General features: G+C 39.8%; 1 protein-coding gene across 2 annotated transcripts in view; it reads right to left on the bottom strand.

The window, feature by feature from the left end:
- LOC129731820 (uncharacterized) overlaps positions 1-14,633 on the bottom strand; it is a 98,282-nt gene that overhangs the window by 25,228 nt on the left and 58,421 nt on the right. For both annotated transcript variants that reach the window (XM_055692143.1, XM_055692144.1), the window contains exon 3: positions 1,839-2,101. In XM_055692143.1, coding sequence (XP_055548118.1) covers positions 1,839-2,101 — 263 coding nt within the window. The remainder of the gene's footprint in view (positions 1-1,838; positions 2,102-14,633) is intronic.

The following is a 14,633-nucleotide window of genomic DNA, read 5'->3' as shown; positions in this document are numbered from 1 at the left end:
AATACCTTAAGATTAATTCCTCAACATTCTTGAAACCATCATGAAAAATTTAAAAAAATAAGTGTTTATTCATATACCTGTAATAAAATTGTTTCCTCGGTATGAACTTTTTATTCTCGAATAAAATCGGACAAAAACATACGTCGCTTATCTCGGCAACGAACTTATTGCCAAAATTATTGTTCTCAAATACGTTTTAGTATGAAAATTCAATGAAAATGGTAGTGAATAAGATAAATGAACTGTACACTTTTATTTGGATTTTTTCTTTCGTTGGCCTAGTTTTAATGTGTTTTTACGTTTTTCATCGTTTCTGTAGAACTTTTTCCTTGATCATATTTATCTGAATAGCTGAGAATATCCACAGCAAATTCAAATGCTAACTATCAATCTATAACCTACTGTTTACGAACCATGATTTTTTTTCCAAAATTTTCAATTGTCGATACTCTCAACGACTTGTGACTGGAATTTGTAAAAAAAACTTTTTGTATTCTTTGCTGCAAATAGTGCACTTAAGGATAGAGTATCATTACTAGACATATAGCAGATTAATTCGTTAACGAATAACCGTGATCGAGCCTTGGACTTGGTGTTTTCTAATAAAAATGCAGTTAATCCAAATGTTACCAAAGTTGATCCTCAAGTTCTTGTCCGCTCAGCTGTTCACCTCTATTTAGATATTACGAGATACCTGATGATAAAGAGTGTGGTTTCTTCTGTACTGTTGAATGAAGCTTTCAACTCAACAGACTGGTCAGAGAAGATGTAAAAATGGCCGCAACACTTTTCAGTCAACTACTCTTGACACTTTTTCATAAATTCGTTTCTCGACCCAGGCCAAAACTGAAACCATTGTGTTCAAATCTACGGCTTCGTCGACTAAAACGTAAGAGATCCGCTGCGTTCAGGAAGTACTCCCATTCTCGAGATACCCATCACTAAACAAGAATTTGCTAGAACCAATACTCGACTTATAATCGTTTTCTCTACTTGAGATTCGAGGTTTCGTGGAAGCAACTTGATCTTTAGCTAAATCCCGAACCTTTTTGGTTAAAAACGCAAGGAAACTAAGCTTCCAGTTCAAATGACACTTTGCGATTAATCTTCCAGCAATACTGAAGATATCTGCAACCTTTTTGCTCTGCAGTTCTCTAGTGTTCTCGCTACCGATAGTACTTCAATTTATAATGTACAAAATGCTTCTGAGTTCGGTCCCAGCGTCTCCTTTTTCATGGTCACTCAGTTAGTACTAATCTAGTTAAGTTCAGTTCTTTTTGTTTGCAACATACGGAAAATAGAGTACAAGTTGGTTGACACGGTGTTCACTGACATCAAGCGGCGATCGACTACACTACTGCCAGCCAAATTAAGGCATCTTAGTTCTCTCTGTGAAACCGGAGAACATATAATCCCGCGGTTTCCGCGTACCTCAAGGTAGCAATGTAGACCGCTTGCTATCGTCGCTGTATTACGAAGAACGAATTATTTTGTAGTGCGCTCAGTTACTGCCTGTATTGCATTACAAAAACTGATTGGCATATTCTGCGAATGGTGTGTTTGTCTCAGTATCAGTGTTTGGTAAAACATTGGTAGTAAATTACAAAATAATGGTAGTGAATTATTTTTGCGATTTTATATTCATTTTTGAATATTCAGATAACACGTTGGCTGACCCATAGTTGTAGAGTGACTGTGGAGGCGCGTGGTGATTTTTGCCCAAACTCCTAAAATCTTGAACTAATATAATTCCGCATAAAATAACGCGGGTTTATTGTACAATTTGAATTCTGCTCTAAAGTCACCATCTATCAAGCGTCAAAATAACACACACTCACCATCAGCGTAATCCGGCTTCAGCAGCCGCAGGAACGGATCGCCCCGGGCGCCCCAGTAGCGATGGTTGAAGTTGTTACACTCGCCCGAGGCGGATCTAAACTTGCTCGGCGGACATGGCAGCGGCTGGGCCACACGGCACTGCTGCGACTGGCCGCCGGTGTTGGACTTCTCCAGCAGGAGGGCAGCGCGTGCCCGTTCCTTCAAATCGGCGCCATCTGCGCTGTGCCGAAAACCGATGGCGATCAGCGTGACTAGAAGAACACTGAAAGAAAAAAGTGGCGAAGAAAAAACACGTTAGAGATGTGCGATATCCCGTGTATAGAATGGATCTAGATAAGGCATTTTGAAGTAGAATACTTTTTTCAGGAAGTTCGGCTACATAGGGATGTGAAATGAAAATCTAAAACCGAAAAAAGTGAAAAATATGTCCAATTTCAAATGCTAATAAATCGGTTAGTATTCGATGGATTTCCTTCGTTCTTGCAGCAATAGATTGGAAAATCTTCTAAGATTCTTCCCAAAATAAGATAATTGTAATTTTATTATTCAAACTTTTGTACTATTGAAAATAGTCAAGACGAAAGATTCGACCTCTGATTGGTCGTTATATGATTGCTTCCCAAGCACGGTCGACAGAATCATATACCATGCAATTGAAAACATGCTATTTGGCCTATATAAGAGCCTGTTTCAGCCATAGCCGCTCATAATAGTTCTAGACAGCAACAACAGTAGTCGTCCTCCTTTAGCAGCAGCACTAGCAGTGCAGTGGATACCAACGATGGCGGAAAGCGGCCACGTGAGCCGTCTAGTTTTGAGTGTTATATCAGCATTTCATTGTTTACTTTATCACAAGGAATACTTTATTCACCCTGCCAGTGATAACGCAAAGATGTGATCGGCATCTTATCCGATACTGAAATGAACAACAAATCGTCCTTTTCAGGATGAAATAAAAACCTGATTGAAGAGTTATTATTTTCTAATAAGTTAATTCACATTTTTAAATTTGCAAAAGTATAAATTTTACTTCATCTCCGTGTCTCAAAACGTACTGAATTATCTTTTCCTTCAGTCATGAGCACGACATCCGAAAAAATTCCTTTTCAAAATTTGAAAATTGTCAACCCAGCAAACCAAAAATTGTATAAGGATGTTAAATCTAAGTCGTTCAAATGGACAAGTTTGAAATTACAAAAGATGCAATATTAAATTTGTTTGTATCGTATAAAATTTAAATCCTATAAAACGCAATATAATGTAATATATGAAGCCATTCAACGTGTCATATAAAATTGTAAAATGCGTCAATCCTCTAAGTCGTACAGAATGCAATTTGAAGTTTCAAATGAGGCCATTTGAGATATCATGCGAAGTTATACAAAATCGTAACCAATTTTTTTACAATGTACGTATATGCCCTTCAGATTTGTACACATAAGCGCATTCCATGCATCTTATAGGTCATTTTTTACCAAATAAGGGTTCACTTAACAGAGTTGAGCGCGACTTATATGAACCAATTTGTTTGCTGGGAAGCCTCAACCATGACAAGCAACTTACTATATTATTGAAAATGGTCAATCCGCAAAGTTCGATTGATCTGATTAGTTAACGTTTATTTACTAGAAAAAATGGCTGACACGCCGGGTTATCTTTCCTGTAAAAGTATTCTACTTCAACCTTGCGGTCGTGGCTTTGCACATAACCCTCCTGTTTTTTTTCTTAGTTTGACTGCGAAAAGCTTTTGGAATCCGGTTGGGTATATTGATTTGTTCAAGAACAGGTTTTTCGAGTGGTTCGAGTCCGCGAGGTTAAGACACAGCTGAACATGGATTTAATGTGGTGTTAGGGGTTCTTGACATGAAGTGGACGTTATCTACACAATTAACATGCTAATGAAGAGTTATTTTTACGTTAACTGTTTGACATTAGCAACTATTCGCACATCATATCACATCATCCCTAGGGATTTGTTTTGGTAGATTGGAGTCCGTGTTAAATTGCAACTTTTCTATTTCTTATATTTTACCATTTTATTTAGCCTACCGAGGGACTGATCACATTAATAATGTTCCCAATGTAAGCGAAGTAAATCTCTGCTCCAGTGCTGATAAAAGTCATTTTCCCCAGCAAAATTCTTCGAAAATTACAGCCAACCATTTTCAATTTTCACTTCCAATGATCCACTCTTTCAGATACACTAGATTTTCGTCCTAGTAACGTGCTGTTATACTCAGATGAAATAGATCGCGCTCATCGTTCACGGTTACGGAATAAAATTTGACGACAAATCCAACCAAATGATCTTCACTTCAAAGCGAAAAAGAAAAACAAACAGTCCACTTAACCAAAATGAACCTTACCGAAACACTGTTTCACTGACACTGACCGATGCCTTGACAATCTTCGTTAACTGATAAACTGATTTTGTTGTCTTGCTTTTATCGCATGAAATATAATGAGGTGTTTTGACAGTTCACTTCCATGCAAAAAGCGGGAAGGGAGAACTCTGAAAGGATTGTAAAAAAATAACGTTTATGGATGCTTTTTTTCACTTTCACTCAAGAGTGTCAACAAATATCAACCCTGCTCTGCTCTGCATCTTGCTGTTCCCCTATGGCAGGAGATAGTGACTGGTCCGGATTCGCTGGCATTTGGAGGTCACACAGCATCGATTCTATGCGCTCAGCGGTAATTGTTTTAAAACTTGGCCGCGTTCAGACATTCCCCAGACTAAGCTTGTCTTGGCAGGGTAGGAGTGGGGAGGGGTGTTTATTAGTTTAAGTGTATCTCCACCGCCGGTTTGCTGCTGATTTGTGGAATCCGGTTCTGGTGATGCTACCAGTCTCGTCTCGGTGTCGATATTCGTAGTAGTTGTTTTACTGGTAAAGTTCAACTTTTCTGTGAACCAGTTGGTGCATACTGATGAGCGCTTCTGCTTTTGTTAGCACACATTTTTGACCAATCAAGGAGGAATGTCTGGAGAGAATGATTGTCTTAGGTTTGGCGATGTCGGCTGTGAGGACGAGTTCAACTGGATTTTGTTTTCCACCCAGATCGCATTCGGTATCGTACACAAGTTATGTTCAGCAAAAAAACTAAAACGAACCATAAGGTCCGCTTTTTGACTGTATAATTTCGATATTATTACCGTTCAATTTTGCCGCTACTAGAAGGTATGATTATGTGTGATAAAATTGCCATTACTTAAGATGATGATATTATAATATATATCGCTAGAATTAAATCATCCTTCGCAGCTTTAATGACTGTAATTTATAGATGTCCGTAGATGGTTTTGCCAATCTAGGATCATAGTTGGTGGCATTGAAACCGTCCGTTGCGATGTTAAACGTTACCATCGAATCAGGAGAGGATACGCACAGTGATTTGTATAACCAGTAAAAAAAACCTCTGACCGATGAGATTGACAAAATTTAAACCTTGTACCATTCTGATAAACTTGCAAATCACACATTTTGAAATAAGCTCGAACTCAATTTTACTCGATTTTACTCTCGTCTTACGCTTGAAATCGAAGAATATTCTTAGTGACAGAAAGAAGATAGTAAAGATAGTCTCGTTTGCTGGTAAGGTCACGGAATCAGTTTTTTAGGATGAGCGTGGCATAATTTTCTTCAATTGTTTAGACTAGTTTCCCATGCACTCTATTCACCCGCCAGATTTAGATTTTTCGAATTGTTTCCTGTTCTTATTCTTCATGGCTACTCTGAGTTGATGGTTAGGTATTTTTGGTTTCTTTCTTTCTGAGTAAAATGCGAATTTATGATTGTTGCAGTTCGGCAGTTATTAGTTATGTCAATATTTAGATGAAAGATGTGTGTTTTGCGAAGCTTTTCTTAAGGTTGCATAAAAACCAAATAAGTTGGAGGTGGAATAGTTTACGCACTGTTCATTCAAGAAACTGATGTTTTATGAATTTTTCGTCAAACAGAATTTTATGGTGGAATTTGTTTAGTTATCTCATGAATCTATGATCAAAAGCATATTTTTCGTTCGTTTCTGGGTAGGAGTTTCAAGCCCCCTTCGCCTCGTACGCGTATGGTAGATGAGATAATTAAATTCCCTTTTGCATATGCAGAATCAAGGTTCTGTTCTGATTTTTAAACGCAGCTGAGAACATCAGATTTGCAATTACAAGCGATGCCCACGGTTGAAAAACAAAAGTTGATGTTTGCTGAAAATGGTCGCAATAAAAATATATCATGACGAAATTGGATACGCCATTAAAAACCATTCTATCACAGTATGATTCCTGTGGCAAGCCAGAATATTTAGTTGCATCTGCTAACAAAGAAGTAAAATAGCATAGGTGGGTTGGTAATTTATTACTCGTGTACTGCTGTAATCAAGTGACTTAAAACTCCGTCTGGTAGTAGTGCGTTCTTTTTTCTCGAGTTGTTAATCCGCTCATCGATGAATGATACATCTCGATCTTAGGGCTCATCTTTGCAGGTTCGCTTACCGTATGCATATTTATGAAGTATACATATGCTTATATGCTTACAGCGATCGTGTTACGTATTGTCTTCCAAGCCATCGCTGTTCGCTGCTCTGTTCAGGCGCCACTAATGCCAACTAACTTGGCTGTCCTCGAAGCTGTCAACGAAAGGCTGGATGATTAACGACCAAATTGTCGCATAGTAATCGCTATGACGGAAGGCCTTCACGCTACATATGAGATTTTTCACGAAAGGCGGTTATGTTTACGTGGCCCCCATGTGTTTGAATAATGGTCGAAAATTAAATCGTTTCTATGTTGTTTTGTGATCCATTTGTCTAGGCGATTTTTATTATTATTTTTATTTGATGTACTTCATGCTTCGCAAAAATCATCATTTTTGCGTATTTTCATCGTTTGCCCCATTTTGACGAGGGAATACCCCCAACAGGCGGGCGGATGCACTAAAGTGTCGAAACGGGTGTCTCGATGCCACCTTCGGCACGATTGATTGACTATTGTCGGCCCAACAGCAGTTCTCGATAGATAGCAGACACCGGCGATTATCGCTGACACTGCTGGCTGGCGCATCTAATAAATTATCCGCGCATCGAGTTTACCACCTCCCATCCTCCTCCCTCGCACTCCGCAAACTGTCGCACAAAGACCATCGTCGTCACCGGTTGCATTGCCTTGCTTCAGGTGTTATTTTATATGGCTAAGCAAATTGCACTGGATCGATAGTCATGACAAAACCGCACTGGTACTCGCGGTACTGTGCGAAATGGGACGTGCACTTTTGTGCGCACTGAAAAAGACATTACTTTGCGACACTTTTCGAAACCTTTTTTTGTTCTGCTGTGCCATTGTTTGTTTCGACATCATCGCGTTGCATTAAGGTACTAACTGAAAGGGCGAATGGGTGATTAAGACCAAAAGGGGGCGCATGGTTTGTGTGCTTGACGAGGTGCTAGTGAGAAAATTGGTGTTGCACATAGGGATGTGTTTTGATTGAATGTACAGAACTTATTTTAAAAGCAATGTTGGGTCAACTAATGGAGCGATAACGAATAACTAATAACTGTCAAGCCGTTTGCAATATGGCTGAACATGTGCGCGCGATGTCTTCCTTTTATTTCTACTCTGGTAGGGTAGAGAACGATCGATTTAATTGTTTTAAGTCTCTGGTTCATCAGAACGATTCAACGATTTTTTCTACAGTATAACTTTCGCATTAAAAACGGGCTTTATTCGGATGGTGAAAACAAAACTACGACCGATAAATGAGCTTGTAAATTTCTTATGGAAGCTAATTGTATTAGATACTTGCAAAAAAAATCTACGCCTTGCGAGCAGCCCTCCGGCAACTAATCGGAACACTCGTCATGGCGAACGGAAACATGTGTGTAGGTAAGTTTTTGAACTTTTCCTTTGTTTCTTCTATCAATTCCTCCTCATTTTTCGCGACAAAATTTTTGGGATTGTGAAATGAACTTTACCTTGGAGCTGCCTTCTTGGGGAAGGTAAAAGACGAAGTGCCCTGCCAGTCGTTGCACTGCAACGTCGCGATTCGTTGGGAAAATCAACTTGACTACATATTATTCAGCTGCTGCCGCTTCGTCACTTCTTACTCGGAATTTCGGAATTTTCATGCTATAATACATAACCTTACCAATCAGACGAGAACCGTAGGAACTAGAACTGTGTCATGAAGTTATCGCCATGTTACTCAGTCGCGTAACCCGATAGTATCCTTCGATCTGTATCGTCACACCCGATTCGATCACAGTGTCTTCCGAAGTGAAAAGCAGGTACGATTCCCAGTCTGAATGCGTTCCTAGATTTTTAAAACACACGAACTCGTCGACCAGCCCAAGCTCATTGTCGTCTATAGAGGTAAGGCTGATTCTATTCTCCTTGCAGCGCATTTAGGGTAAATTAACCTATAGTGGAGCCCTTTCCTTAATTCTAATGGACCACCCGGCAGATCATTTAAATTTTTCTTTACATAAATCGGAAATTATAAAAGTTTGTGTTGCAGATTGGCTGCATAAAATGTTTCCCGAGATTTTTTTCTGAAAATCCTTCGAATTTTCGTAAAATATGAGTTAATCTGACGGGTGGTCCACTACTGGAAAGGGGTCCACTATAGGTTAATTTACCCTATCTGCACGCAAAAGTTGGACTGTGTGTAACCGCACCAATATTGCGTCTTTTTAGAGCATCTTTTGTACTGTTTCGGAACCAGTACAACGAATGTGTGTTGCTCATAACGCATTTGGTGCTCTAGCAAATGTTCAATGTATTGGGCAGCTCAAAATCAGAACACTTTTGAAGTATTAACCGGTGCTAGTATTGCCATGATGATTTTTCAGAATGCTGCTATCGTTAAAGCAGTGCAAGCAGTAATCAACACTGATGATCTTGGTACTGACTAGGTTAATGCAAACATAAACTGATCGATTCACTATCATGAATCCGGGAATTCAAAAACATCGTCGAATCAATAACAATTAAAAAGATATTGGATTTGTTTAAAACATTTTGCATTACGCGACGACTCTGATTTTATTCATATGCATTCGGTTCCACGTTACTGGCAGCAGCGTCGGTAAATTCTGTTGCAACAAGGCTCGCTGTTGGTTGTTTCGGTTGCTGACGGTGATTAGGGATGCACGAGCCTTTGATACGCATCGACTCGCGAAAGTAACCAGCGGTTTTCTGAGCACCCTTGGGGGTGATTGTATGCCCAAAACCGAAGTCTACCGAAACACCACGTTTTTGTGTGTATTATACATATTCTGATTTCGATGTCTGTCAATGTATTCATTGCGCAACTGTTGCGTTCTATTTTTGACACATTTGTTGTGCAAAGCCAGACCATTTAATGTGCGTTTTGAGAGGACACATCGGTTGATGTAAGCTTGAACTTTTGCGTGTGCAGTCCGATTCGTCTGGCTTCGACTTTCAGGCGGGCGCAGCTTTTGTCCACCGTCGCAAAGTTACGTTCTATGATGCCAAAGTCATCCGCGTGACCTAGAAACTGAATCGACTTGGTGAAAATCGTGACTCACGTAGCTTCAGGATCATATCCTCAAAAGCGATGTTGCACAGCAAACAAGAAAGTCCATCACCTTTTTTCAACCCTTGTAACAGGAGGACACCCTGTACACACTTAAATTTACCCGGTGAAACCCTTACAGGACGGTGGTAGTCGTCCAGGACTGCTTTCAGCTGCTCCTGCAGCTCGAGGTATCCACCAGTCACTGCAACGGTCCTCGGCGGGATGTTGTTTTCCTGCTACTTCTTTGCATTTAGACGGGGGTAGCGAAAGCCTTGGCTTACCCTAACCGGTGAGCTAAAATCAAACACAAACACTCGAATCTCGGGCTAGTGGAACAACCTTATCTGGTCTACACGAATCCGCGTGATAACTTTCGCTGGATACACAACTAAACAGGACAAAAAAGCGCACAACACATCTACACAATACGCGACGTGCGTCCTATACCGAAATCGAGGCCTAACTCTGCCATAAGCGCTCCAGTTTGCGCCCTTTGAGACGACTCTCTCCATCCATTTTGTTTGGTAGCTTTGCACCCTTCCAAAACCTCGAAGTGACCCACCAAGTGCAGTGCATCTCGCCTCTTTACCATACGTGAAGAGCTCACTCGGCAGCCCGTCTTTGCCGGCGGTTCTGTAGTTCCTCAGTTTTCCGATCACAAAATAAATTCCTGTTCCGTTTCTGCTTGTTTTTCTGCGGTGCCTTCAAGGTCGCTTCAACCTTTCGACCACCTCGCTGGCATCTGTGAGATGGTTCCCATCCGCATTGTTGTGATCCTTTTGCTGGCACTTCTATCGTTCAAGAATCGTGATCATGTCATTGGCTTTGTTCTCCCTCATCGACTTGCTCGGGCATACCCAGGTCCAAGCATGAGAAAAATCGCCAGGTCTGGTTTTTATTATACCAGTCGTTTCTGCCGATAGGTGTCTCCACTTCTAGTGTTGCCATTGCGGTCTCCCTGATAACTGTGCGAACCCTGCATCAGCCGTACTCGAGAGGCAGTACGCCAAGCTCTTCCGAGTATTCCTTTGCAGCCTGGGAGTTCTGGCTGTTGAGCCGCGAGGTTCGATTATGCTGTGCGTGGCCCGAGTCAATATTCTCTCTTTTATTCTCAATCAACATACACATAGGTACTGTCGCTGATCGTCTGCCACTTGATCAGACGACTGGATGCAGAGTACGTGACGAGCATTATGAAACTGTTTCGGGACTGGCACCGGCAGGATCCGCGCCGTATGTCATTCGTGCACGTTTGAGATTGATTGTATTCGTTCTTAAGCAGGCATTAGACAAAGCAAAAATTTTCAATTTTTGGAAGGGATTTTATTTTTTGCAAATAAGTAAACATTTGCTTCATCTAATGTCTGCTTTACGAACGCATTCACACCAAAGTGCGTTCGTGAAGCAGACATTAGATGAAACAGAGTACACGACTGACACTCGCGTTGATGTATGAATGTAGTAGTGACATATTTCGCGCGAAGTGCGGTTGAGTAGTGAAAAAAAAAGTACCGAAGACGTTCTTTCACATACACAAATCATCATTTCTCAGTAAGAACACGGTGCAGGTATGGTTCGAACCCGGAGCAGTGTGAACGCATAGAAAATCCCAGAGAGAAGCATACACGGCCCGGAAACAGTGTGGATAGCGCTCAAAGCCGGTATCTAACTCGCTGGTATTGCCGCCGTTTTGGTTGTAACGGGTGTTCAAAAATAACAAAAGGGACCTATTTCAATAACTTCCTGTAAGAAAATTCAAGAACGTAAAAAATTTTCTCATCGAGAGGAATGCTCCCTAGGCTCTCTAGAAGCGGGTCGCTCGGATGCTGTCAGTTCGATTAAAGATGGCGTCGAAACAACAAGCACTTCGCGAGCCCCACGGTTCTTCGAAACGCATGGTAGTCAAGGAAAAAAGTTTACACTAGACACTTTCGAAACGAAAATGTGCTCGTGAGCATTGTTAACCGGATCCTGGCATCCCGAAAAGTCAACGAAAGATTAGTAGTGGCCATCTGGCTAAGATCATGACTGACTTGCTATCAACTATAAGATGTACCAGGAAGATTGGTTCCGTTCTTGGAGGAGCATCATTCTGATGGAAAGTACGTCTTCTGACCGGGCAAGGCGTCTTCCCATTACGCCAAGAAGACTTTGACGTACCTCAAGGAAAAACAGATACGTACATGCCTAAGAAATGGAACCCAACGAACTTTCCCCAGTGTCGTCCTATCGAGGAGTTTCTGGATCCCTAAGTGCGCTGGTGTACAAGAAGAACACTGGCAATAACATAGAGCTCTAAATCTTCCACTAGAAAAAAATGAAAGATTAGGGATTGGAGTACAAATGAGATATTTGGGAGTATTAATAAGGCTAGAAATACCGATGAGAATATGGAAAAAAGGTGGATGGTTCGATGAGACGGGAAATGCGACAAAAACAGGAGAAAGATGTTTGCACCTTTACTTCAACGGAATTAGCTACGACAGTTTTATAACTAATAATCAAATGAAATTGCTGAAAAAAAAAAATCCAGAAGCCAAATTGGATGTAGAAAGAAAATTGTAAAATTAAAAGAGAGCGAAGAGATGAAGGAAAACAAAAGAAACGAGGATAATAGACTATATGCAGTATTATATTCCGCTCTGATAACATTTTAAGAATAAAAAGAATCGATAAAGATAGAAATTTCTTAATCAGAACAATTTTTGATCAATTATTTAAGAATATCCCGTCAGAAATGAGCTTGGATGGTATTCAACCAAGCAGCACTTGCAACATGTTTTCGAATGAGACTACTCAATATTTGTTGTTTTAAAACTTTTTTAACGGTACAAGAAACTTTTTCGGTTACTCTGAAGAAATATAAAAGAATTTAGCAACATTTTGTTATTTACGTGTATCATTCTCGTAACTGAAAACTAGAAATTGCTCAATAGTTTTCTGCAATCTATTTCCAACTGCATATTTCATGATGCTTTTAAATAACGATAATGTCACATGATGTTGCATATTGTTGTTTCACTAACGTTTTCTTCTAAGGAAAGCAAACTAGTGATGAAAATGTATAGTAACATCTTGTTGAACCATATATTCGCTAAAATTACCACACAGTAAACAGCCATCTCTGATATAAACGAATGATAAATGATTATTCTTGGAAATATGGTTTTGTTATTCCATATTACGCATGATTAATACTGCAAATCCACTGAGCAAGGTTTTCTGAACTATCGTTTCCCAAAACATTGTTTATAATTTGGCGAGTTTGAATCATAAATTTTTTTTACAACACTTTATAAAAAGGCGCGTGAATAATTACGAAGTAACAACATTTTTTGCACGGTAAATTTTGAATCGCAGGTAGAATAACATACTTATCAGAAGCGTTAGTAGAGAAAAAGTTCGATATATTCGACATTTTTTATAATGTATGTAGTTATATTAAACTTCGCGACACCATCACCGAAGAGTAATGACAGTAAAGGTAAACAAACTTAACTTTATTTCTCCTCTCTTTTCTTTTTATACTGCAGCGGTTATCGATGCAGATGATGGTTCACATAGCACTGTTAGTTGCATATAGGCTCCACCTCCTGCGCTTTTTCGGTTATTTACGGTTATTTGCATTTATTCAAACATAAGTAAAGGATGCGATTTATTACAATCTTTGAATGCTGCATTGAGAGTTGCATTTGTTTCATTGCAACAATGCGTGCTGCTTGGGCAGGTGTTTAGTTAGTTAATTTTTAGTTATATTCGAAAAAAGACAAAGGTTTGTCCTGTTTTTAGTAAGAATATTCTTAGTTCTAATCATGACAGTTTTTAAAGAAATTCAAACCAAAGAAAAATTATAAACAAGCGCATATTTCGACGAGAACGTGGCAAGAAATTTTGAAGGAGAGCGAAGGACCTGAATTAGACTTTATAGAGGAAGAAGATACTTGTCCACTGACGGAGCCTCCGACGGTAGAGGTAATGAGTGGGATTATCCGAAGATCGTGTAACGGGAAATCTGCAGGTCCAGATGGGTTAAGAATGGAATTAATCAGACGCGGACGAAGAAACAGTACAGCAACTAATGGAAATATGGAGAAAAAATTGAATGACAAATGTACTACCAAGTAATATGGAAGAATCTATCCAAGTACCCATCCCAAAAATAGGCAGACCCAGAGAAGCGAATCACTTCAGAAGAATCAGTTTATGTTGCGTCGGATACAAGCCATATGCGAAATTGATTAAAAATCGACTTAAAAGGTTCATTGGAGAACTAGACAAATGTCTGAAGGAAGGTCTACCGAGGATTAAATATTCATAGCTCGACGAATAATGAAGGAGTATTGGAACTCAGGAAAAAGCTGGTGGCAGTTGCACTAGATATAAAAAAGCATTCGATAATGTAAAGTTAGAGCACCTGAAAGACGTATTATTACGGTTGGAGGTGCCATCTCACATCATAAACCGGACACTGAGGTGCATTAAGGAAGAAAGGACTAGAGTTAGATGGCATAATCAACTATCGAAAGAGGTCAAAAGAGGAAAGGGTATCAAGCAAGGATGCCCATTGTCTCCATTCTTGTTCAATTTGATTATGCAAAGCGTGCTTTGGAAAGTAGCAGAAAAAGTACCAAGGTTAAAACCTATTGGTACAAGAATGCTCGAGCTTCCTTGTATACTGGCATTCGCGGATGACCTTTTAATATTAGCGGAGAAACAAGAGGATCTGGAACGGATAATTGAGCCAAGTCTTATTAAGGATGCCAAAAGGGACAGGAAACAACGAACAGGAAATGATGCTTAATGGTAAACCATACAAAGTATGTGATATTATCAAGTTCCTGGGAATATATCTAACTAGCAAACTGAATCGACCGGCAGCAACGAGGCAGAGGTGCGTTAATAACCCCTTAACCTTTTTGGTCGAGAAAAATGAGGGAAGTTTGAATCTATTTTTAAGTGCATAGCACCATTTTCATTGCATCAAAGGGGTATTTTTCTGAAAGTACAGTTTATCAACAACAACAAAAAATACTTTTGATTTTAAGATATACCGATTATTACTGGAGTAATGGCCGTTTCCCCGAAACGCTATTTTTTGCAGAGGCTTGCGGTGATCCTGATAGAGACTCAGCGGATCAACCGAAATCAAAAAACTCATATTATTTCATCAGTTTAGAAGTGTGCCGGGTTCTTGAACGATCGCTTTTATGAGTATTTTGTTTTCAGTGCAAACGGGAACGTTTTTCCCAAAAAATGCACGTTTTG

Source organism: Wyeomyia smithii, chromosome 3 (assembly GCF_029784165.1).
Source record: "Wyeomyia smithii strain HCP4-BCI-WySm-NY-G18 chromosome 3, ASM2978416v1, whole genome shotgun sequence".
Taxonomy (NCBI): domain Eukaryota; kingdom Metazoa; phylum Arthropoda; class Insecta; order Diptera; family Culicidae; genus Wyeomyia; species Wyeomyia smithii.
Note: the sequence above shows the minus strand (reverse complement) of the source record. Positions and strands in the feature narration are given on the sequence as shown.